We start from the raw sequence: 23,730 nt of genomic DNA on the forward strand, positions 1-23,730 counted from the left end.
CGGTACGAGTCATATTTTATAAATAGAGAAAACAAAAGATATATACCTAGTCAGGGGGGGACATAATGAACCTTACCCCTCATATGTATAATACTAAGAAAACATAGAAGGTACAGGAAAAACTTATGAAACTAATGGCATCACATAATTTTTGTTCCACATTGATTGTACATAATTGATTGATGTGAGACCTACTTATATAAGTAGATGTATTATCAATAAGGTACAAAACAAAAACTATGCATATACCACACCTATATGCAAATGCAAAATCAAAGCATACTAGTACATCATTAGTTCAAAAAGAAAAAGAAAAATAAGATATTACAAGTAACCATGAAATGTTAATCACTGTCGTTGTCATCATCATCATCATTGCTTAGAAATAATTCTGCATTGTCGCCGTTATAAGCCAAGGTATCATCTTCTTCATTGTCATCAACATCAGTTAGAAATATATCTTCCACATCAACATCATCAACATCTTCTTCTGTATCCTCACATGTAAGCTCATCAAGATCATCTTCATTCATCTCATCATTGTTCAAAGTATTTGACACATCATTAGGCTCAATATCTACTCTCAACTGTGGATTTTCTAGATCTTCATCAAGCCCATACCACTGAAATTCAGCTAACTCTTCCTCTTGGTAAGCATCATTGGTACTCATAGGATTGTTATCATCATCTAATTCTTCATTTACATCTATTTCAGGGATGTCCCACACATTTCTACACTCCACCTTTTGTATGACTTTCCAATTAGCTCCTAGCTTATAATCATCAAGATAAAACACTTGTTGCGCTTGAGTAGCAAGTATATATGGATCATTTTCATACCATGTAGAACTTACATTAATGCTTGTTAGATGATAATCATATCGTATCCGCCTCCTTTTTGGGTCTTTGTGCTTTGAGTCTGTGTTGAACCACTTACATTTGAATAGAAAGACTTTATTGAGATTGATATAAGTTAATTCTACCACACTTAATAAAACACCATAATAATTATGACTTCTACCACCATGTTCACCGGGAACAAATATTCCACTATTTTGTGTAGTACGATGGTCATCAACATCTTTCGTGTGAAATCGAACTCCATTAACTATACAACCAGTGTATGTATGGACACGAACGTCAGGTCTGCATGAAAGGTAATACAATTGACTTGTGGCTTCCAACAGCCTCGTGCAGTGCAAATTCGTCATCTACATATGATTAAAAAAATATAAGCTAATTACTTCTTTGGAAAATAATGAACCACTTAACTTGCTAAACATCCGTATCTCATAGATAACTTACTCGGTTTTCAAACCACTGCGGGAATCCTTGTTCTAGTTGTTGTTGTAAGTTGGTAGCACTTGTTTCTTGCAACTCCTCTCTATATTCGCTAGATGTAGAAATTACATAATTAATATTATTTAATTTTACTCATACAAAATAATTGAAAAAAACTAAATTTGTTTCACTCACTTGAGATATTGTTGGATCTCATCACAATTGTTGAGTACAAACCAATGAGCTTTATCAACTTCTTTTTTATCCATCAATATAAATTTTTTTCCTCCAAAAGGACGAGCTTTTTGAGAGAATATTGACAAACCACCTTGTTGGTTATGCCCTCCGTCAACATTTCGTTCTTTGGGATTGAAATGTGTTTCAATTCTACGAAAATACATTGAACAATGTGTGACCGCTTCGTTTACACAATAAGCTTCTATAATTGACCCTTCCGGACATGCTTTGTTTTTCACATATTTCTTTAATGACCCCAACAACCTTTCAATGGGATACATCCATCGATAGGTAACTGGACCAGCAAGTTTTGCTTCTCGAGGTAAATGGACGGCTAGATGAACCATCACATCAAAAAAAGCCGGTGGAAAAATCTTTTCAAGTTTGCATAATGTCAAAACAATATCTTTCTCCATTTGGTCCAAGTCTGAAATTTTTAATGTCTTTGCACACATACGTTGAAAGAAGATGGATAACTCAACTAGTGCAGTACACACATCAGAATCCAAATATGAACGAATACCAACAGGGAGAAGACGTTGGAGTAAAACGTGGCAATCATGACTTTTCAATCCGGATATCTTCCCATCACTAATGGTCACATTTCTAGAGATATTTGCAGCGTACCCATCAGGGAATTTGACAGATTTTAAAAATTTACAGAAGTCCTTGCGCTGATTCACATTCAATGTATATCTTGCATGAGGTTTCCTAAATCCATTCCCTTCTGGCATAAGATGATCATTTGGCCTAATGTTCATATCTTTCAAGTCTCGTCGAGCATTATCTGTGTCTTTAGTTTTCCCTTTGATATTAAGCAATGTCCCAATTATGTTGTCACATATGTTTTTTTCAACATGCATAACATCAATGTTATGTCTCAACTTCAGTTTTGACCAATATTTTAACTCAAAGAAAATACTTTTCTTTGTCCAATTCAATTCTTGAGGCTTCCGTTTTCGTACCAAATCCGGATTGGCTGGATGTTTACCAGGCTTACAATGTTTAACAAGATCTAATTGCTTTAATAATTCATCCCCGGAAAACAACCTCGGAGGGGGTCGATGCTCAGTTTTGCCATTATATGCAAGACTTTTCCTCCAAGAATGGTTACGAGGAAGAAATCGACGATGACCCATGTAGCATATTTTGTGTATCAACCTATCTGATGTAATATCTGCATTGCATACAGGGCATGCCAAGTATCCCTTTGTGCTCCAACCAGATAAATTCCCGTAAGCAGGAAAGTCATTTATAGTCCACAATACACATGCATGCATACAGAAACTTGCCTCAGTGGAGACATCAAAAGTTTGAACACCATCCTCCCACAATTCTTTCAACTCATCCACCAATGGACGAAGATACACATCAATATTCCTCCCAGGTGCATTTGGTCCAGGAATAAGTAACGTCATCATAGAAAAATTTGCTTTCATGCATTTCCAAGGTGGCAAATTATATGGTATAAGTATGACTGGCCACAAACTGTAATTATTGCTCATATTTCCGAATGGATTAAAACCATCTGTAGCAAGTCCTAACCTAACATTTCTAGAGTCATGTGCAAACCAAGGATATTGGATATCAAAATCCTTCCATTGCTCAGAATCTGAAGGATGTCTAAGAATGCCCTCTTCATTAAGTCGCTTGTCTTTGTGCCATTTCATGTCGATCGCAGTGTGTCTAGAAGCATACAATCTCTGCAACCTAGACTTTAATGGAAAATAACGCAATACTTTTTGTGGGATAAGCTTTTTTTTGCTATTACTTGGCTTGTATCTCGACTCATTACACTCCGGACATTTATCAAGTTTCTCATTTTGTTTCCAAAACAAGGCACAATCATACACACATGCATGAATGGATTCATATCCCAAACCCACTTCTCGCAACATTTTTTTCGCATCATAAAGTGACGTGGGGATAATTGCTCCTTTTGGATGAGAGCATTTTAAGAATTGGAGCAACATATTGAAATGTTTATTACTCCAACGACCCAGTACCTTAATATGCATCAACCTTATAATGAATGTTAATGGAGAAAATGTGGTACAACCAGGATAAAGTTCTCGTTTAGCTTCCTCAAACAAATCATTAAATTTGTTAGCATGAGAACTATTGGCAGCACCACCCTCAACGTTGGCATCCATGTTTATTGGGCCTATCATATCATCTAAGATACCAAACATGTCAACGTCATTATCATCCTCAGTATCACTCTCGCTATCATCGTCCATTTCAGTACTTGACTCATTATCAACACTTTCTCCATGTAATGTCCATGTTTGGTAATGTTGTGAAATCCCACGTGTTATAAGATGACGCCAAATAACGGGTAAACTAAACAATCTTCCATTTTGACAATCACGACAAGGACAACGGGTCTCATTGTCACTATTCAAATGTTTATTTGCAGCATCAATGAATGACTTAACACCAGCAATGTAGTCTTTATCCAATCTATTAGGTATTAACATCCAACTTCGATCCATCCCTAAACATTTGAGACCATGTAACAGCGTTATAATATTTCTTTACCAATGTATACCATGTAATTCTATAAGACAACTTGACCTATCATCTTTCAATCCCTATTAGATAGGCCTTATGCTCTACATTATTTGGTTTATTGAGAATATCTACTCACAATTATCAACACTAGCCTCTCCGCATGCGCTTCCGCGCCTGCGAGAGGCCTTTTTTTTAAAAAAAATATTTATATATTTTAGAATTAAAAAAGATAATGGGTTGTTGTGTTCCATAAAAAGAGGATCCATTATCTGATTTTTCTTTTAATTTAAAATTTTTTTAATATGAAAAAGTGTGAATTTACCATATTATCCTCATTTAATTAATAATTTCATTCTTAATATTTGCATTAACCAAGGGCATTTTTTTGGTATTTTAAATGTTTCACCATTCTTTGTCTTTTGCTTTATATATATAGATAATGGGTAGTTGTGTTCCATAAAAAAAGGATCTATTATCATATTTTTCTTTTAATTTTAAATTTTGTTAATATGAAAAAGTGTGAATTTACCATATTATCCTCATTTAATTAATAATTTCAATTGTTAATGTTTACATTAACCAAGGGCATTTTATGGTATTTTAAATGTTTTACCATTCTCTACATTTTGCTTTATATATATAGATATATCTTTTAAGTAAATATTACAACCAATAAAGAAATCACTACAACAATTTTAGGAAATAATCACTATTTTTCTAAACTATCATATAAATGATTGGCCTATGTATTTTAAGTTACTAAATGAAACTTTAAAAAAAATAAACAAATTTTGAAATATAAAACTTTCATAATTAAACTTGAATTTCTTTTATGTCTATATATCCATCTCTAACTATCATATTAGGCCTTTGTGTAAAAAAAAGAAAAAAAAAAGAAAAAAAAAAAAGCAAGCAGTTCACAAATTCAAGTTCATAATAAAATGATGTTATCATGCCCATAGGGTACAAAGTCAGATCAACATATATTTCATACACAACTAAGTTGAGAACATAAACTTGATACTCTATTTTAAAAAAAATTGGTACTCAGAGAACTCACCTAGTCAGCCAAAACTACTATTGCTTTTGCTTTCGAACTATTTCCACCTAACAAATCATAAAAATATGAATTAGAAACATATTCTGTAAAACATATCATAAAATTTAAAATAATTTAAATAAAATTGATAATGTAATTCAGTATTTTGAACACAAAGTATTTTATGAAAGAAAGTTAAGTTGTCGACAAAATTTTCTTTGACATTAAAAATATTCTTTTGGGGTGATAATACCAAAGGTAGGAAAAGCAAAATATTCTTTCACATTAATGCTTTAATTAGTAATTAAGTATGAGGTTCTGCGTGTTGTTTTTGGGATGGGAAAGATTAAACAGCTTGTTGTTGTACTGTTGTGATTATAATTTACCTTTTGGCTTGTTTTATGAAATATCGAGTTACCCAAAAAAAAGCTACGATTTGTAATTGTGTTTTATTGGTCAAATCCCGCCGCCTTGAGAACGCTTTGTGTGCTCGTTATTTTTCTCATTCGGGAGAACCTCCACTACAAATACACTAGACACTATCTCTCCAAATCAATATATTAGAGATGATCAAACTCTAGTTTCAGCAGGTGGAACCTTTCAACTGGGATTCTTCCTATGGTATGTTTATATACCTCGTGTTATTTCTTCTTCAGTTCTCTTTTTCAAACTAAATATCCGAGTTTTGTATTTGAGATGAAAAATATGGGGCTGCTGACCTTTTTTTTTTTTAGCTTACGGCTTTCCTATTCTCTTCTGAGCATAATTTGGTACCAAGTTTAAAAAAATAACCCGTTGGCAATTAATTAGAACAGCTAGGCATGCGTGCATGCAAAAGTAGAAATCAAATTCATTCAAAGTTTACAACCAGGCAGGAGGAGGTAGCTAGGGAATCTTAATGACCGAAAAAGAATGACTCTATAATAAAGGTCATGTAGAAAGACAAAAAAATACTCAAATGCCAGGATCAACAACACAGCTTCTCAATGCTCAAGCAGCAAAATGTTCTCACACAGACACGGAAGAAAATAGAAGGAAGAAGACTGAAGCAAAAAACTCAGAGAGAATGGAGAGAAAAAGCTGAAGCAACCTCACAGATTAATTCACCTTCAATAATAAAAAGTTTTGCTACAACACTCATTACAAAATAGAGACAACGTTTCTTTGAGAAACCCAGAGTCTTTCCAGCAAAAAAGAAAAAAGTTGCCTAGAGAACAGCATGCTTAATAAAGTAATCTTTTAACTTTGGCAATTAATTATGGTATGGATGTACACGTTTCCATGTTAATAAAGTAATCTTTATTTGTTTATTTAAGATTATTTTATGAAGGGTGTGGAAGTGGAGTCCTTTATTTGTTTATTTAAAAGTTAGAATATGGCTCATCCTTACGCTCTCCTGATGCTTCCCATGTTTGTTATTTACTTTAATATATTCAAAATATTTATTTGTTTATGTGTCATTTAGTAAAGTAAAAAAGGCATTATGGAAAAAATAAAAAATTATTAAAAGAAACCGGCTGTTTTTTGAAAAGCAGCTTTGAGAAGCTGAGTCCAAGGGTCCAACTTGCTTTGAAAAACTGCTTTGAATGACCCGATGTTATGTGTGCAGAGAGATAGTTTCCTTTTCTTTCTTTTTATTTTTTTTTGCTGGGCTAAGAAAAAAAAAAAAGCAAAATACCTTGTGGAGGGATTGCGAGAAGAATGTGTGGTCGGCGTCGCTGAAGGCAAAAGGTGGAGAGACCTTTCTACTAACCAAGACTGCAGGTACATTATAGTATAATAAGTTCAAGGTAGAAAAATTGAAAGAACAAAAAAATTCTTGGAACCATAATTGTGGACAGAACATAGAAAATTCATAGGAAAATTAAAAATTTATGTTAAAAAAAACATCTTCAAACTCTATGTTTTTTTTTTAAAGTGAAAGAAGCAACACAGAATCGAGGAAAACAAACTCATTTTACCGGGATGCACAATTTTGCACTCTTGGGATTGAATTTTCGTTTGGCCTCAGAGACAGAGGGAGGAGATGCCTAATGTTGGGTTGTGTGGATCGATGAGATTTGGGGTTGAGCTTAAGAAAGAGAGATCGGCAGATTTGAATAGGTGGTATAATGTCGGGTATTTTGCTGGGTTGTAAGAAAGATATTGTGAATTGTAGTGGGTGGGTAGGAGAAGGAACCTTGAAAAGAGCTTTGAGTTTCAACTTGCAGGGCATCCGTTCCTTAAATTCACCATATTCAACAGTTTTATTGAGAAACAAGGCAGAATAGCCATGATTTTCTAGTGTTTCCCGCCTAGAATTTAATCTCCCGCCCATTTACTTGGCAACCCAATTACTAAACAGTCGTAGATTCCAACATTGAAAAGTTTTGCTACAACACTCATTACAAAATAGAGACAACGTCTCTTTGAGAGACCTAGAGACTTTCCAGCAAAAAAGAGAAAGGTTGACTAGAGACAACAACCGACAGCATGGGTAATACAAAAATGAGCTCATTGAACCATGCATGAGCAAACCTAGCGGATTAGATATGACAAGTGTGGATATTTATAGGCTCGGGTCGATACTCATGTAATGAATACGTACACGACAATGAAACTTCAATATCTTTAGAAATCTTCAAAGGGAAACATGCATGAGCATGTGCATTAATTCATGAATAATTCAATCCAATAAAATAAAGCATCTTATGTGCCACGAAACCCTTAAAAAAGCTTTGAACCCTTCACATCATGATTGATTGATTCATCACAAGATGAAAGATCAAAAGGAAGCCAAGTTTTACCATTTCTCTCAGAGTCAATAGCGTGATGCACTTTGAATTCAATTCAATTTTAGGCATCGTCTTCCCTTCTTTTTCTTCTTTTTTATTTTTAAATGAGAATATATTACCTATTGGCTGTCGAAATTTGTTTACCTTGTACAAAACTCACAATTATCTTCCTTAAAAGGAAAAAACCAAAAATTAAACCAACCTTGAAAGATTTATATGTAGATAGTAAATAGATGCCAAGTTATTAACAAAGGATGAGTTTTGAAATTGCTCAAAGACTGCCAAAGATATTAACAACCAGCTCCGGCGATATTATCAATCTTACGACTTCCGATCCTAAATACTTTTTTGCACCATATATACTACAATTGTTTTGTTTCCATGCCTCTCTTGATTTACATCTAAATCATTCTTGTGCCCCAGATGGATAACATTTTTATTTTATTTTATTTTTGCCATTGTTACGCCTCTCTTGAAGTTATACACAACTAAGTTGAGAACAAAAACTTGATACTCTATTTTTTAAAAAATTGGTACTCAGAGAACTCACCTAGTCAGCCAAAACTACTATTGCTTTTGCTTTCGAACTATTTCCACCTAACAAATAACAAAAATATGAATTAGAAACATATTCTGTAAAACATATCATAAAATTTAAAATAATTTAAATAAAATTGATGATGTAATTCAGTATTTTGAACACAAAGTATTTTATGAAAGAAAGTTAAGTTGTCGACAAAATTTTCTTTGACATTAAAAATATTCTTTTGGGGTTATAATACCAAAGGTAGGAAAAGCAAAATATTCTTTCACATTAATGCTTTAATTAGTAATTAAGTATGAGGTTCTGCGTGTTGTTTTTGGGATGGGAAAGATTAAACAGCTTGTTGTTGTACTGTTGTGATTATAATTTACCTTTTGGCTTGTTTTACGAAATATCCAGTTACCCAAAAAAAAGCTACGATTTGTAATTGTGTTTTTTTGGTCAAATCCCGCCACCTTGAGAACGCTTTTTGTGTGCTCGTTATTTTTCTCCTTCGCGAGAACCTCCACTACAAATACACTAGACACTATCTCTCCAAATCAATATATTAGAGATGATCTCTCACCAAAAAAAAAATATATTAGAGATGATCAAACTCTAGTTTCAGCAGGTGGAACCTTTCAACTGGGATTCTTCCTATGGTATGTTTATATACCTCGTGTTATTTCTTCTTCGATTGAAATGGTTTAAGCAACGATATAATATTTTTTATGAGCTTATGCGTCATAGCTCTGGGTTTGGGTGGGATCCAATCACAAAGAAGTTCACCGCTAGTGATGAAGTGTGGAAAGATTATATTAAGGTGAGCTTCTATTTTCGAAAATATATTATATGATAATTTATTATTTTGTATGTGTATGCATTAATTGTATGTATTTTTTTTATTCATAAAATAAATATAAAAATAAGTATTTAAAAGTCTATAAAACTCTATGACAAAAGTATATGAAAGTTTGTCACTTTACTTTATAAAGTACGTAAAAGTCATTAAGAATCTGTCTAGAAAAGTCACTCACTTAAAAATATATCCCTAAATATCTGAGTTTTGTATTTGAGATGAAAAATATGGGGCAGCTGACCTTTTTTTTTTATAGCTTACGGCTTTCCTATTCTCTTATGAGCATATTTTGGTACCAAGTTTAAAAAAATAACCCGTTGGCAATTAATTAGAACAGCTAGGCATGCGTGCGTGCAAAAGTAGAAATCAAATTCATTCAAAGTTTACAACCAGGCAGGAGGAGGTAGCTAGGGAATCTTATTATCTTAATGATTGAAAAAGAATGACTCTATAATAAAGGTCATGTAGAAAGACAAAAAAAATACTCAAATGCCAGGATCAACAACACAGCTTCTCAATGCTCAAGCAGCAAAATGTTAGAAGACTGAAGCAAAAAACTCAGAGAGAATGGAGAGAAAAAGCTAAAGCAACCTCACAGATTAATTCACCTTCAATAATAAAAAGTTTTGCTACAACACTCATTACAAAATAGAGACAACGTCTCTTTGAGAGACCCAGAGACTTTCCAGTAAAAAAGAAAAAAGTTGCCTAGAGAACAGCATGCTTAATAAAGTAATCTTTTAACTTTGGCAATTAATTATGGTATGGATGTACACGTTCCCATGTTAATAAAGTAATCTTTATTTGTTTCTTTAAGATTATTTTATGAAGGGTGTGGAAGTGGAGTCCCTTATTTGTTTATTTAAAAGTTAGAATATGGCCCATCCCTTACGCTCTCCTGATGCTTCCCATGTTTGTTATTTACTTTAATATATTCAAAATATTTATTTGTTTATGTGTCATTTAGTAAAGTAAAAAAGGCATTATGGAAAAAATAAAAAATCATTAAAAGAAACCGGCTGTTTTTTGAAAAGCAGCTTTGAGAAGCTGGGTCCAAGGGTCCAACTTGCTTTGAAAAACTGCTTTGAATGACCCGATGTTATGTGTGCAGAGAGATAATTTCCTTTTCTTTCTTTTCATTTATTTTTGCTGGGCTAAGGAAAAAAAAAAAGCAAAATACCTTGTGGAGGTATTGCGAGAAGAATGTGTGGTCGGCGTCGCTGAAGGCAAAAGGTGGAGAGACCTTTCTACTAACCAAGACTGCAGGTACATTATAGTATAATAAGTTCAAGGTAGAAAAATTGAAAGAACAAAAAATTCTTGGAACCATAATTGTGGACAGAACATAGAAAATTCATAGGAAAATTAAAAATTTATGTTAAAAAAAACATCTTCAAACTCTATGTTTTTTTTTGGAAGTGAAAGAAGCAACACAGAATCGAGGAAAACAAACTCATTTTACCGGGATGCTTAATGAAGTAATCTTTCAACTTTGTCAATTAATTATGGCCCGTAATGCCTCTTTAGTTTTTTTGCAAGCAATGGATGTACACGTTCCCCATCCAATTTTAATAAAGTAATCTTTTTGAAAAAAAAGAAAGAGAGCTCATTGAACCAATAAACAAAGCAAACCTAGCGGACAATGTTCTATACAAAATGGATAAAGTATAAAATTTCGCTTTGGATTCTTTGGCTTGTTGAACTTTCAACAGGTCAGGTGGGTGGATGGCAGTGACATAATTAGCCATGCATATTCTCGACAATCTAATTTTCTACTCTCTGCTGCTACTGTTTCAGTGTGGTGGGACAAAAGGAGCCGTACGACCCCTTGGTATACCTGAAGTTTGGCTGTGGACTCCATGAACTACCCTTTGGACAGCAGCTGAATGAGCTCTTGTGTGCACACCAGGTGCTCGACGAAAGTCCCAGCAGATTTGTCTTGCTCTGCTGTGCAGCTGCGATGCACGCTGTGTGTAATTTTTTTTTTTTATAAACGAGTCTTGCCAAACGATGTCAATTATTGACTTAGCCTTAAAACGACGTCGTTTTTACAGCTAATTCCACAACCCCCCTCCTTCAACCGAGACCTATACTTCACCCCAAATTTATTTGTTTTCTTCTCCAACTTCCAATCATACCTCAATCTTCCCCAAACTCTCAACCCCATTTCTGCTGCTGCCGTCCAAATTCAAGTAAGTTATAAGCTCTATCTTTATTTGTTTATTTAAGATTATTTTATGAAGGGTGTGGAAGTGGAGTCCTTTATTTGTTTATTTAAAAGTTAGAATATGGCTCAGCCCTACGCTTTACTATGATCTTCCCATGTTCTTACATGTTTGTTATTTACGTTAATATATTCACACTTTTTATTTGTTTATGTTTCAATTAGTAACTTTAAATACATAGGAAGGATGACTGAGATTAGCTAATAAATCATCATCGTTAATTGAGGCCATGATACACCTAAGCAAAAATAAATAAAAATTGAAGCTAGGAAGGATAGTGGCATTTGCTCCATATTTGTCCCAAATAGCTGCAGGCAGTTACAGTTTTCAAATGATTAAATATATAAGCTCATTTGAAATAAACAACTGTTCTTGTAATCACCCATGCCATCAACACAATTAACTTCCTTGCAGAATCTTTTGAAGAAGATTAAACTAGTTATATATACATATATTCCTTTGATAACTGTTGATCTTGTACTTTTATTCGAATTGTTTTTGGGGTCAAGTATTCGATTTGTACTAAAATTCTTGGCTTTCCAAAAAGATAGGGGCTTTCCAAATTCTCTGCAGCAGTTGGCCAGGCCTTTGGTCTTTTAAGTCACCAAATTGTCATAGGAAGATTAATATTAATATTTGATATTATTAATTTAATTAGCTTTTTATAATTATATTATTATGTGTTTTTTAACTGCTCTTTTGTGAGTTTTGGTTTGTGGGCAATTGACTATCAGGCTTGTAATTCCGTTCTTTCAGAAGCTCCAAATTCTCATAAAATTTTGAGTCATTGAGAGAGAGAGAGAGAGAGTGATGAAAACCATAACCACTAAAACCAGCACAAATTAGAGAGATTGAGTGCTTAATTGGTTATTGATGGGTTGATATTAGGTGGATGGATTCATAATTTTCATGGCTACTCTAATCACAGTGCTTTTTTCTTAATTAAAAAGGTTATTATCTCAGTTTTTGCTTATGTTAGACGGTTATGAGAAAATTTGAGAGCAAAAAGTTGAATTTGGAGTTTCATGAACGCATAATAAATGAGTAATATTATTTAAGGGTTGATTAAACAACACTTTACGCCAATCAAAACTCAGTTATGTTTCCATGTTGGGCATAAAAATATATAATTTGTTTGAATATTATTAGAGTTCGGAAAAAGGTGTGATAAATGGATTAATTCCTTCTTCAAATAATCAAATTCCATAACCAAGCAGCTTTCATGCTTAATCTTGCAAGTTGTTTTTTTTTTTTTGGTCTGAGCTTAATCTTGCAAGCTAGTCCATAACAGATATGAAAACAATCATAAAGTCCCTTTCATGGTAGATAAATTAAGTGCTTGAGGGTCATGCCAAATTGCCAATGTCTGCCCTTTTAAATGAAAACTATACCATAATTTTGAGTTTCTAGAAATCCCATTGTGTTTTCTTACCTGTATTTTCTTAATATTCATACAAGTTATCACTAAAGCCCACAAGTTATCACTAAAGCCCTTTGGTTTTTGAATAAATTATTTTTTTCAGTGTGAAATTGTGGGATCAATGTTTCTGATTGAGTTCTTATTGAATTTTAGATTGGAATGGGTATATATCTAGCTACTCCCAAAACTGAAAAGTTCTCTGAAGATGGTCAGAATGATGTGGTCAGATATGGTTTGTCATCAATGCAAGGATGGCGTAACACTATGGAGGATGATGTGAGTAAATACAACCTTGCTCTTCCTATTACAAGTCACTGCTAAAAAAACCTCACACTAGTTACTGATTTTATTTGCCCCCAGCTGTGAGTAAATACAATCTTTCTCTTCATTCCCTCTTCTCTCTCTCCACACATGCATACAACCTTCTGCTGACAACATGTAATTATGAAAAAACATTTTGCATTTCCAAATTTACCCTTGACAGAAACTAAAGAGTAAAAAATCCTTAGTTTTACACTTTCTTGCTGCTGCATTTGCCTTTTTTGTTCATTTAATTTTTGCACCAGCTACTTGTGGCAGCAAACACTACCCGCTGCCAAATCTCTGTCTCTCTCTTTCTCTCTACCTCAATCTCTCGCATATTGGGGTGGTGAGAAAAAAACTTTCTCGTCTGTCGCATATTTGTGTCTTTCGCTACCTCTATAGACCTTTTTTTTTTTGGGTCAAAACCTCTACAGACCCTTTGGTTTCCAAATCATGAAGGGTTGAACACTTTTTAGATTTGAGAAGTTTAAAAAAAATTGTTCAATTTAATCAACGGGTAAAGAGAAGGAAGTGGGAAGGTGGGGTGAATATGCGGAGGGGATGAGGGAGATGTGGTTTTGGGGTAACGAGGGGGATGAGGAAGAGGAAGTGGGTCTCTTGTATATGCTTGTTTGAAAGTGAAACAGACAACAAATAAACAAAATAAACACACCAAACATAACGAACAAAGAAACAAATACAATCAATGAACCAAAGTAACGGATAAAAAATTAAATTTAAAAAACAAATAAGGAGCATAAAATTAGGCTAGCTCTGTTGCAAATAAAATTCGAAATCTTGGATTATTATTGAAGAACTTCATAAAATATTTCACAGTTTTCCTCTGCAGAAAACGTGTAGAAGAAACAAATCTGAAAATAAAAGTGGGATGAGAGAAAAACTGAAAATAATATATTGAAGAGAGGATTTTGTTGGGTTTTATAGTGAATAGAACTTGGGAGAAGGGAGAAGAGAGAAGGGTCTGATACTGACAAAAAAAGTGAAAAGAATAGGGTGGAAAGCAGAAAGGTAGCTTAGGAAGCGTGCAATTTTTTTATACATGCATTGCAAATTTGAAAAGGATCAAAGATGGAGAAAGAGGGTCGTCGACCTGTCTGTAAATGATAAAATAATAATATTTGTAATTTTTCGTAATCTGCATTGTGATTTATGAGCAGCGTGAAAAGCCCGTTTGTACTTTCATACGTCTCCACGGTAAAACCATTTAGGCCAGGCACCTCCAGCCTTTTCAGCGTACCTAACCATTTCAAACTTACCTTTTTCACTTTTTTTTTATAATCATTTTCACATACAAATTGGACATAAGATTCTACAGAAACTTTTTCCTTTATGTTTTCGAGTAGAAGGTTACTCAAGTGAATTGGTGCACAAAATTTAAAACCCATATGGAGCATTATATCACTTCATTAATTGTCATTTTACGAAATGTGATTTTTCCTTTATAGTCTAAAATTAATCTAATTTATTGGAGAGAAATTCGAAATTAAGTGCGAGGAGATGACCTAACACGTTTACGAATGTTATTTACGAAATGTGATTTTTCCTTTGTAGTTGAGAAAAAATGACTTTTGTTTAGAAAAAAACAGGATTTTATTTAAAACATAAATTCGAAACAGAGTTTAATAACTTGTGTTTCTTGTAAAATGTAAAGCTAATGACTACCTCACAAAGGGGACTCTCTCTCTCTCTCTGCATTTATTTGCTGCATGAGCGGTTGGAAGATTTACTTTCCTTTCAATGGCACTGTTTATGCATATGCATGGCTTGTGCACAAACATTTACACCAAATTAAATCATTACCGAAACTTAATTATAACTCAAATCCTTCTTTTGGGAATTTCCTTTCAGTCAGAGTGTACGTGTATACAATACTACATGACTACAGTCACTAAAATTTAATTTCTCAATGTGATGAATAATGCGTTCTTGTCACATTATTTAATGTGCCAAATAAATTCTTATTTTGGCAAACTGAATTCGATAATGCTAGCCAGGATTTTCTCATCATTACCACTGATGATATTGTTACATTTGGTTTCTCAACTAAATTGACAAAGGATATTTGGTTTCTTGAGTAGATAAATGCAAGAGAATGAGAGTATATTTTTGTTACATGTTTAATAAATTTGGTCAAAATAGATTACACGTGTAATGATGTTATAAAGTTCGATTGAGTTTAGGCCACACATTTAATGATTCAAATAAGAATCAACTTAATTTATGGTTTAAATTTACAATCTGACAACATAAATATTTTGTCAATTAATTCGACAGTATAATATCTTACTTATTAGAAACAAATGAGAAGATCCAGAGTCAGACCCAACTTTACCATATGTTCCTCTCCCTCACAAACACACATCAGAAAACACAGCGCTTGTGTTGTGTGTGTGGAATTCATCAAGTAAGTACACGCCTATGCAATGCAACTATTTGAAATGAAAGAGCGAGAGCGTGCAGAGGAGTACAACTACTTTTACTATTTTACTGATTTGCTGTTTTACTACTGTAAAGTAGACTATGTATATATAGAGTGGTCCAGTCAACAGGCGTTGGGCATATTCATGATCCTCTCTCTCTCTCTCTCTCTCTCTCTTTCACAATCTTGCATTGCATTGCATGTAAACAAACCTGGTTTCCTAGGTTTCCCCTTCACAATAATACACACTAGAATACAACACAAAACAGGCCTGCCTGCTTAGCTCAGGCTCATATTTTTATTTTTGGGTGTACCTTTTTGAACTGTATGTGATGGAATCTTCAGGGGATGATAAGGTTGATGAGTCACAGTCAAAGTCCTGCCTGCTTGCCTGCCAACCTAGGCTACCATTCTAATCTTCACTGTGTACCTGCCAGAATTATAGAGTGAGATTTTTTACCCTTCGATCATTCTTATTTATTCTCTCTCTCTCTCTCTCTCTCTCTCTCTGTGTGCAAGGTTTCCAATTGTGAACTAATTTGCATGCGGCCGGATGGATACTATTGTCTTGAGAGAGAGAGAGAGAGAGAGAGAGCAGTTCAAATTATTGAAGCAACAGTTCATGAGGACTTCCTTGCAGACTGCCTTGAGAGTTGAGAAGGGTCTAGCTAGCTAGGGCTTCAAAAGCTTCTGTTCTCACGAGCTTTCAGTTCTAAATACTAATTAAAGACTGTTCGATAAATATTCCGGTTGAATTGAGTGGGCTAAAACAGATTGTCATGTGATGCTTCTCCATTCTTCCAAGTTCAAAGTTCAATCTCTTTGTAGGGGTTCCATTTGGTTGATAAATCACAAAATTTTATATACACAAAATAGGCATGCATGTTCTTGTCCCCAAAGGACCTAGAAAAGGTGAACTGATTAGACTGGAAATAGAAACGGTGTTTTTTTTTTAAAAAAAAGTTTGGGCTCTTGGTAATATATAAATTTTTTGAGGCCCTTCTAATTCGGAGGCCCATGGCCGTCGCCCTCGGCGCCCAGGCCCAGGGCCGGCCCTGTTTGTATTAGTTGTATCCATCATGTACCACTTTGTATTGTCTCTTAGTTTATTATTATCAATCTTGTATAAATACCTCATATATGGAGATGAATAAATCAAGCAAAACATCATTCAATCATCAAATCTTTCAATAATTCTACTTTAACTCAAAACATTTATCACAATGAAATCTTGTAAAATATACTGAAAACAGTGAGAAAAAACTTCGATTTTAATTAATGGTTTCTTATTCAGAACAATGACCTTATAAAGGATGCAAAATGTGGTACACATAGATGCTATGATTATTTACTTTGTTTATCAAATATTTTGTCACATCATTAATATGTTGTTTGTTACCATGTTGATTTGTTTTATTAGCATGCAGCATATCCTGATATGGATGCATCTACCTCATTCTTTGGTGTTTATGATGGGCATGGAGGTAATAATGGGCAATTCAAATATCTACATATATACAAGACCTTTTTAGTACAAGAACGCATGCCTTTTTATGATTATCAGACCTATACATATGCAGTTTGCGAGGTATATTAGCATAAATTTATATTTTTTGTGTTATTACTTACCTATTTCCAATCATTGTTTAGGCAATATAGTTGCTAAGTTTTGTGCGAAGTATCTTCACCGACAAGTCCTCAAGAATGAAGCATATGTGGCCGGAGATATAGGAACTGCTGTTCAAAAATCTTTTTCTAGGTTACACCTTGAATGCACATGACTTCATTTTCATTGGTTTAAATTACGTTGATGCTTCTTATGACATCCAACTAGTAATGTAGCCATTTCACATTTTACTTAGTTTCTATCATAAAATATTAAAGAGACATCATCATTCATTTCATGTTGTGATACCATTGAAGCATCAAAATAGATACATGAGTTACCTTGAACCAAATTCATCCAAAATCCAAATAAATGTAATGCCAAAATTCGTCCACAATGCCTAAACCTCCAACACTAAACAATTTTCCCAGCCCCATATATATATATAGTTTATGCCTATTTTTCATGCATCCTTATGAGATGGTAACAATAAAAATAATTGGCTTTTATTCTATTAAGAAATAATAATAATAATAGGCTTTTATTGCGTACCTTTATAGTTGTGGTCTTATTATATTCTTTGTTTTTGAGCTTGAAGATGTTGTTAGTTGATTTATGCAGAATGGATGAAATGATGTGCAGACAAAGGGGTTGGGCAGAGTTAAATATTTTGGGGGGAAAGATAAACAAGTGTACTAGCATGACAAAGGATAATGATCAAGCTGATGATTGGGGTTTTGAGGAGGTATGTGCAGCAATCATAAAGTGGATTGAAGTTATTATATCTTTATATGGAGCATATATTGAACTGCTTGGTCTCACCTCATTGTGTATAAAAATAAAATATGTTTTCAGGGTCCTCATTCTAATTTTACTGGCCCAAGTTCTGGGAGCACAGCCTGTGTTGCAATTCTTAGAAACAACCAACTTCTTGTTGCAAATGCTGGTGATTCTCGTTGTGTAATATCTAGGAAGGGTCAGGTAATTTATTATTTTACTTTAGTTACTTAAATATCATTATACATTCTTGGCTCTCTTTGATTGTTGTTTTGATTTCACTTCTTTTTTTAAGGTATATCATCTCTCAAGAGATCACAAACCTGATCTTGAGCTTGAGAAGGAGAGGATTTTAAAAGCTGGTGGTTTTGTCCATGCAGGACGAGTCAATGGCATGTTGAATGTTTCAAGAGCTATAGGTAGTTTTAGTGTGTGAGAACTTTTCATATATTAGCCTTTTCAATTTCAAATACATTTGTACTGATGAGAACCGATGAAAACATGTCTACTGCTATCTTGTTACCAAAGTAAAAGCGGTATGAACATGCATATAAACACGCAAAAATCTGTTGACATGTATGCATGATTGTGGAGGGGAGCGAAAGAGATTTTTCATTTTGTGGTTCCCATACTCATATCAGTTTTGCATATACTGCAGGTGACATGGAATTCAAGCAGAACAAATTTTTGCCAGCTGAAAAGCAAATTGTAACTGCTACTCCAGATATAAACAATGTATATATATCTACTTTATGGGTGGATAAAATGGTGGTTTTTGGGCTATCTACATTTTCAAGTTTCACAAAATCGTTTTGGCACCTATTTTTTGTCAAACAAAATAATATAGAAACAAGATAAAATTACATGTTAATTTTGTCTTCCATTTTAATTTTTTACTGTTTTGAAATTAGGTTGAGCTTTGTGATGATGACGAATTTATCGTCCTAGCATCTGGTGGAATCTGGTATGTCTTAAGTTGAACTTTTTGTTTCATTTTAGCTTTGATGACTTTCATGTCTTGTAAGGAAGAATTTGCCCCAGTTTTGCCTTGAAGTCTCGATTAGCTTTATTGATGGACTATAGTCACTATATTGTACTTACATCCAAAATTAAAAGATAATAGTTGATGGTAAATAATAAATATTTTATCTGTTGAAGAATTGTATTGTAAAATATATTATTGATTATTTGATTTACTTCCGAAAGTCTTATAATATATTCTAAATCTAAGTTAATGTTTTTGTTTATTTCTTTACAGGAATTGCATGTCTACCCAGCAAGTGGTAGAGTATGTACATGAACAATTGAGTTTGGCGAGTGCATTTCTCACCCTTTTCTTTTGTTTATTTTGTTCTTTTGGTTTGAAAGCAAGCCCATCAGTCTCGTAATGCAATTGAAGTTGTTTCTTATACACTTACATGTTGCTTGATTAAGGGTAAGAATGATGCCTAGTATTGTCTCATTGACACGCATCATTGTAAAGTATGCAGGAAAGCAAGTTGTCTGTGGTGTGCGAGAGAGTCCTTGATAGGTGTTTGTCGTCAACTGCTGGTGGTAAAGGGTGTAATAACATGACCCTGATAATAGTACAGTTCAAGAAGCCCGTGTTTTCGGCTGAATCTGAGGACGAGAAACCCTCACCAAAAGAGGAAGCTGTAATTGGAAGTGATTCAAAGGCAGTAGTGAATGATTGTTAGTCAGTAAAAGGAGAGGGGAGTCAAACCTCTACCCACAAGCAGAGGTCAACAAAGAGCACAACCACCTTATAAACTCTCAATAGTAACTAGAAGAGATTGTTAAAATCTCAATTTTTGGGCTGCTCTTGAATGTTTATTTGATAACTTGAATAGTATGTACTCGTTATAACAAAGTACAACCCAAGTGGTTGAAAAACAGAAGCATATTGTATATAAATATCTTTGAACGGTTTACAAGATGGAATTTCTTGGGTCTAATTTTGTTTGACTTTGTATTGGGTTTGTTTTCTCTTCCTGGTTTTGATATAGAAATTTTGTTATAATCATAGTGTTGGTTCCATTTTTCCGCAAGATTTCCTCGCTATATCATACTAGATGGTGTAATTCTATCTATTTTTTATATCGAAATCTTGTTATGATCCTAGTCCTCCTCTGTCACCCGCCACAAGAAACCAAAGATAAAGTGTCCATATATGAAGTTGTGGATGTTAAAAAAAGAGGGATTGAATCTTCAACTGCTTATGGAATATTTATTAGTCCTGATATTTAAATATGGTGGAGAAATGGATGACACACTTAAGAAAATAATCAAAAGCAATATGCTCCAACTGCTTCCTACCACCATGTTAAGTGCAACTTAAGTTAACTACCAATTACATTGACAAGCATAATCATTCTCTTAATGCTTTTCTTATTATAGTTATCTGAATATGCATGTGTGTTGTGCTATTATAATCCAAATAATCTTGGAGGCCCGAATTGTACCTTAATACCTCTTTCATCTCAATTCATGCCTCATCTCAAGCCTATCAAGCAACCGTCACTAGAACATAAACCAAACCAAAACAAAATAAAAAAACCGAAAAAGAATGGCGACAGAAACCAAAATAGAGCAAACCCAATCTCATAAATTTAATATCATTTAATGCCGCCATCTTAATTATACGGCCACGCATCAGACATGCTCATGGAGTACTTGTACAAAGTTGTCACGTGTCAATCTATTATATTTCATATTGTTTTCCTACATTTTCATTTTCACCAAAATGGTGGTACTTTAAAAAAAAAAAGTGAAAATAATGTAGAGACATACTGCAAGGATTTAATTCCTCGTTAAAATGCTTATATTGGGAGGATTATATTGTTTGTCGTTATAAGTTCGGAGTAAATTGTCAAAAATTCCTACTACACTTTCCGCGAGGAAATAACTATGTTCTCGTTAATAAATCATGAAATAATGTTGGAGACATACAACAAGGAAATTAATTCCTCGTTAAAAGGCTTCTATTGCGATGATTATAACATATTATTGTCAGAGAGGAAAATACTGCGAGGAAATTAATTCCTTGTTAAAAGAGTTATATTCCGGGGATTATATATTGTTTGTAGCTATAGGTGTGGAGGGAATTGTAAAAAATTCCCGCTACACTTTTCGCGAGAAAAACATTATTTCCTCGTTAATAAAAAAGTAAAGATATGCGGGAGACATACTGAGAGGAAATTAATGCCTCGTTAAAAGACTTCTATTGTGAGGATTATATATTGTTTGTCGCTGTAGGTTAGGAGGGATTTGTAAAAAATTCCTGCTACGCTTTCAGAGAGGAACATATAATTTCCTCACTAATAAAAAACGTGAAAAGTATGTGGAACACATATTGCGAGGCAATTAGTTCCTCGTTAAAAGACATCTATTGTGAGGATTATATATTGTTTGTCGTTATAGGTTTGGAGGGGTTTGTAAAAAATTCCCTTTACTTTTTCAACAAGGAAAACATTATTCCTCGCCAATAAAAAGCGTGAAAATATGTGGGAGACATACAGCGAGGACATTCCTTCCTCGTTAAAAGACTTCTATTGTGAGGATTATATATTGTTGGTCGCTATAGGTTTGGAAGGAATTGTCAAAAATTCCCGCTACACTTTGCGCGAGGAAAAAACTATTGCGTCGCTGTGAAAAACTACAGCAACGTAATAGTTTGTCGCTGAATCCAACATGTTGTCGTTGTAGCTTGGTCCAATTTGGAAATGAAATTAGGTCACATTCTGCGAGAAAATAACATTGTCCTCGCTGAAAGGCTGCTACTAGGAGAAAAGGTAGTTCCTCGTTTAAAGAATCGTCGCTAAAGCAACATTTTGTTAGTTGCGGGAGTTGCATGGAGTTCATCCTCCTAATTTGTTAGTCACCAATCATGCTTACCATCTTTTTAAGTAAATTATAGTCTTTGGAGGTAAAGAATTTCTAAGTGGGCGTTTCCTTTTAGAGCCATTGAGTTTTTATTTCCTAAAATATGCCTAAGGTTTTAAAAAAGGAGAGAGAGAGAGAGAGAGAGAGAGAGAGAGAGAGAGAGAGAGAGAGAGAGAGAGAGAGAAAAAAAGGAATGATCTGGTACTGTAGCATAGTACTGTAGCGGTGCTGCGACGTACAATAACGACTTTGAAAATTACCATTACGTCCTTTGCGTTTTTAGACCAAAACTCCTTCTTTAAAACTCGGACTTAAGCGTGCCGCCTGTCTACAAACTCGTGTCGTCGAGCTCTACTAAATGACACAATTCAAAATCCCAAAACTAATCCCGAGTAAAGAGTGACTAAAATGCCCCTATGCCTGAGGGCAAAATTATAATTTCAAAATAAGGACAGTGAGGGAGAGACAAAGACAGTGAGGGAGACCCATATATTTATAATCAGTAGATGTCATGATCCATATAATGGAAAAATGGATGACCCACTTACAAAAATAATCAAAAGCAAAAGGCTCCCACTGCGTCCTACCACTTTTAGAGAATACACTCTTGTTTCTTTCATCCAATGATTCTCATGAATTCAAATATTGAAATCATGATTTAGATCTCCATAATCGAAAGCTATGTCATGAGGAGTATGTAGCAATTTTTGGTGTTTTTTTTTTTTAAATTTCATTTCTTATGAATTGTTTAAGATTAAAACATAATAAATACAAAGGAAAGGACATGTGTCGTCATCCTATACGGCCACATGTCATAAATGGTGAAAATAATATGGGAGACATACTGCAAGGAAATTAATTCCTCGTTGAAAGACTTCTATTGCAGGGATTATATTGTTTGTCGCTATAGGTTTGGAGGGAATTGTAAAATATTCCTGCTACGCTTTTAGGGAGGCAAATATAATTTCCTCGCTAATAAAAAATGTGAAAAATATGTGGAACACATATTGCGAGGCAATTAGTTCCTCGTTAAAAGGATTCTATTGCGAGGATTATATAATATTTGTCGCTATAGGTTTGGAGGGAATTGTGAAAAATTCCCGCTACACTTTCTGTGAGGACAAAACTATTTCCTCGTAAATAAATAGTGAAAATAATGTGGGAGACGTACTACGAGGAAATTAATTCCTCGTTATAAGGCTTCTATTGCGAGGAGTATATAATGTTTGTCGCTATAGGTTTGGAGGGAATTCTGAAAAATTCCAGCTACACTTTTCGCGAGGAAAAACATATTTGGTCGCTATGAAAATCTACAGCGACCACATTGTTCGTCGCTGCACCCAACATGTCGTCGCTATAGCTTGGTCCAATTTGGAAACGAAATTTAGGTCACATTTTGCTAGCATTTAACATTTTCCTCGCTGAAAAAATCGTCGCTAATTATGTGAAAAATTCCCGCTACACTTTCTGGGAGGACAAAACTATTTCATCGTAAATAAATAGTGAAAATAATGTGGGAGACATACTACGAGGAAATTAATTCCTCGTTACAAGGCTTCTATTGCGATGATTATATAATGTTGGTCGCTATAGGTGTGGAGGGAATTGTAAAAAATTCCCGCTACACTTTTTGCGAGGAAAAACATATTTCGTCGTAAATAAATAGTGAAAATAATGTGGGAGACGTACTACGAGGAAATTAATTCCTCGTTGCAAGGCTTCTATTGCGAGGATTATATAATGTTTGTCGCTATAGGTTTGGAGGGAATTGTGAAAATTTCCCACTACACTTTCTGAGAGGAAAAACATATTTCGTCGTAAATAAATAGTGAAAATTATGTGGGAGACAT

The 23,730-nt window shown here is 34.0% G+C and overlaps 2 protein-coding genes across 6 annotated transcripts; one reads left to right on the top strand and one right to left on the bottom strand.

The window, feature by feature from the left end:
• Positions 1-344: 344 nt before the first annotated feature.
• LOC148294485 (uncharacterized) lies at positions 345-4,013 on the bottom strand. Its single transcript, XM_088253770.1, has 3 exons — positions 1,477-4,013; positions 1,306-1,393; positions 345-1,211 (listed from the first exon to the last, which is right to left on the bottom strand). The coding sequence occupies exons 1-3, from the start codon at positions 4,011-4,013 to the stop codon at positions 345-347; spliced, it is 3,492 nt and encodes a 1,163-aa protein (XP_088109896.1).
• Positions 4,014-10,940: 6,927 nt separating this feature from the next.
• LOC148294486 (putative protein phosphatase 2C 60) lies at positions 10,941-19,953 on the top strand. Of its 5 annotated transcripts, none has more exons than XM_088253598.1 (11): positions 10,941-11,419; positions 13,026-13,148; positions 17,036-17,099; positions 17,266-17,374; positions 17,843-17,966; positions 18,077-18,202; positions 18,294-18,417; positions 18,657-18,733; positions 18,910-18,962; positions 19,257-19,286; positions 19,482-19,953. In XM_088253598.1, exons 2-11 carry the CDS (start codon positions 13,032-13,034, stop codon positions 19,693-19,695), a joined length of 1,038 nt encoding a protein of 345 aa, XP_088109724.1. In that variant the 5' UTR covers positions 10,941-11,419; positions 13,026-13,031; the 3' UTR covers positions 19,696-19,953. The 5 variants fall into 5 exon arrangements, with proteins under 5 accessions (XP_088109724.1, XP_088109726.1, XP_088109727.1 ...); XM_088253600.1 differs by having other exon boundaries at positions 10,942-11,419; positions 19,489-19,953; XM_088253601.1 differs by having other exon boundaries at positions 10,944-11,419; positions 19,257-19,311; positions 19,482-19,676.
• The last annotated feature ends 3,777 nt before the right edge of the window (positions 19,954-23,730 follow it).

This window comes from Prunus avium, chromosome 5 (assembly GCF_965620075.1).
Source record: "Prunus avium chromosome 5, drPruAviu1.hap1.1, whole genome shotgun sequence".
In the NCBI taxonomy this organism is placed as follows: domain Eukaryota; kingdom Viridiplantae; phylum Streptophyta; class Magnoliopsida; order Rosales; family Rosaceae; genus Prunus; species Prunus avium.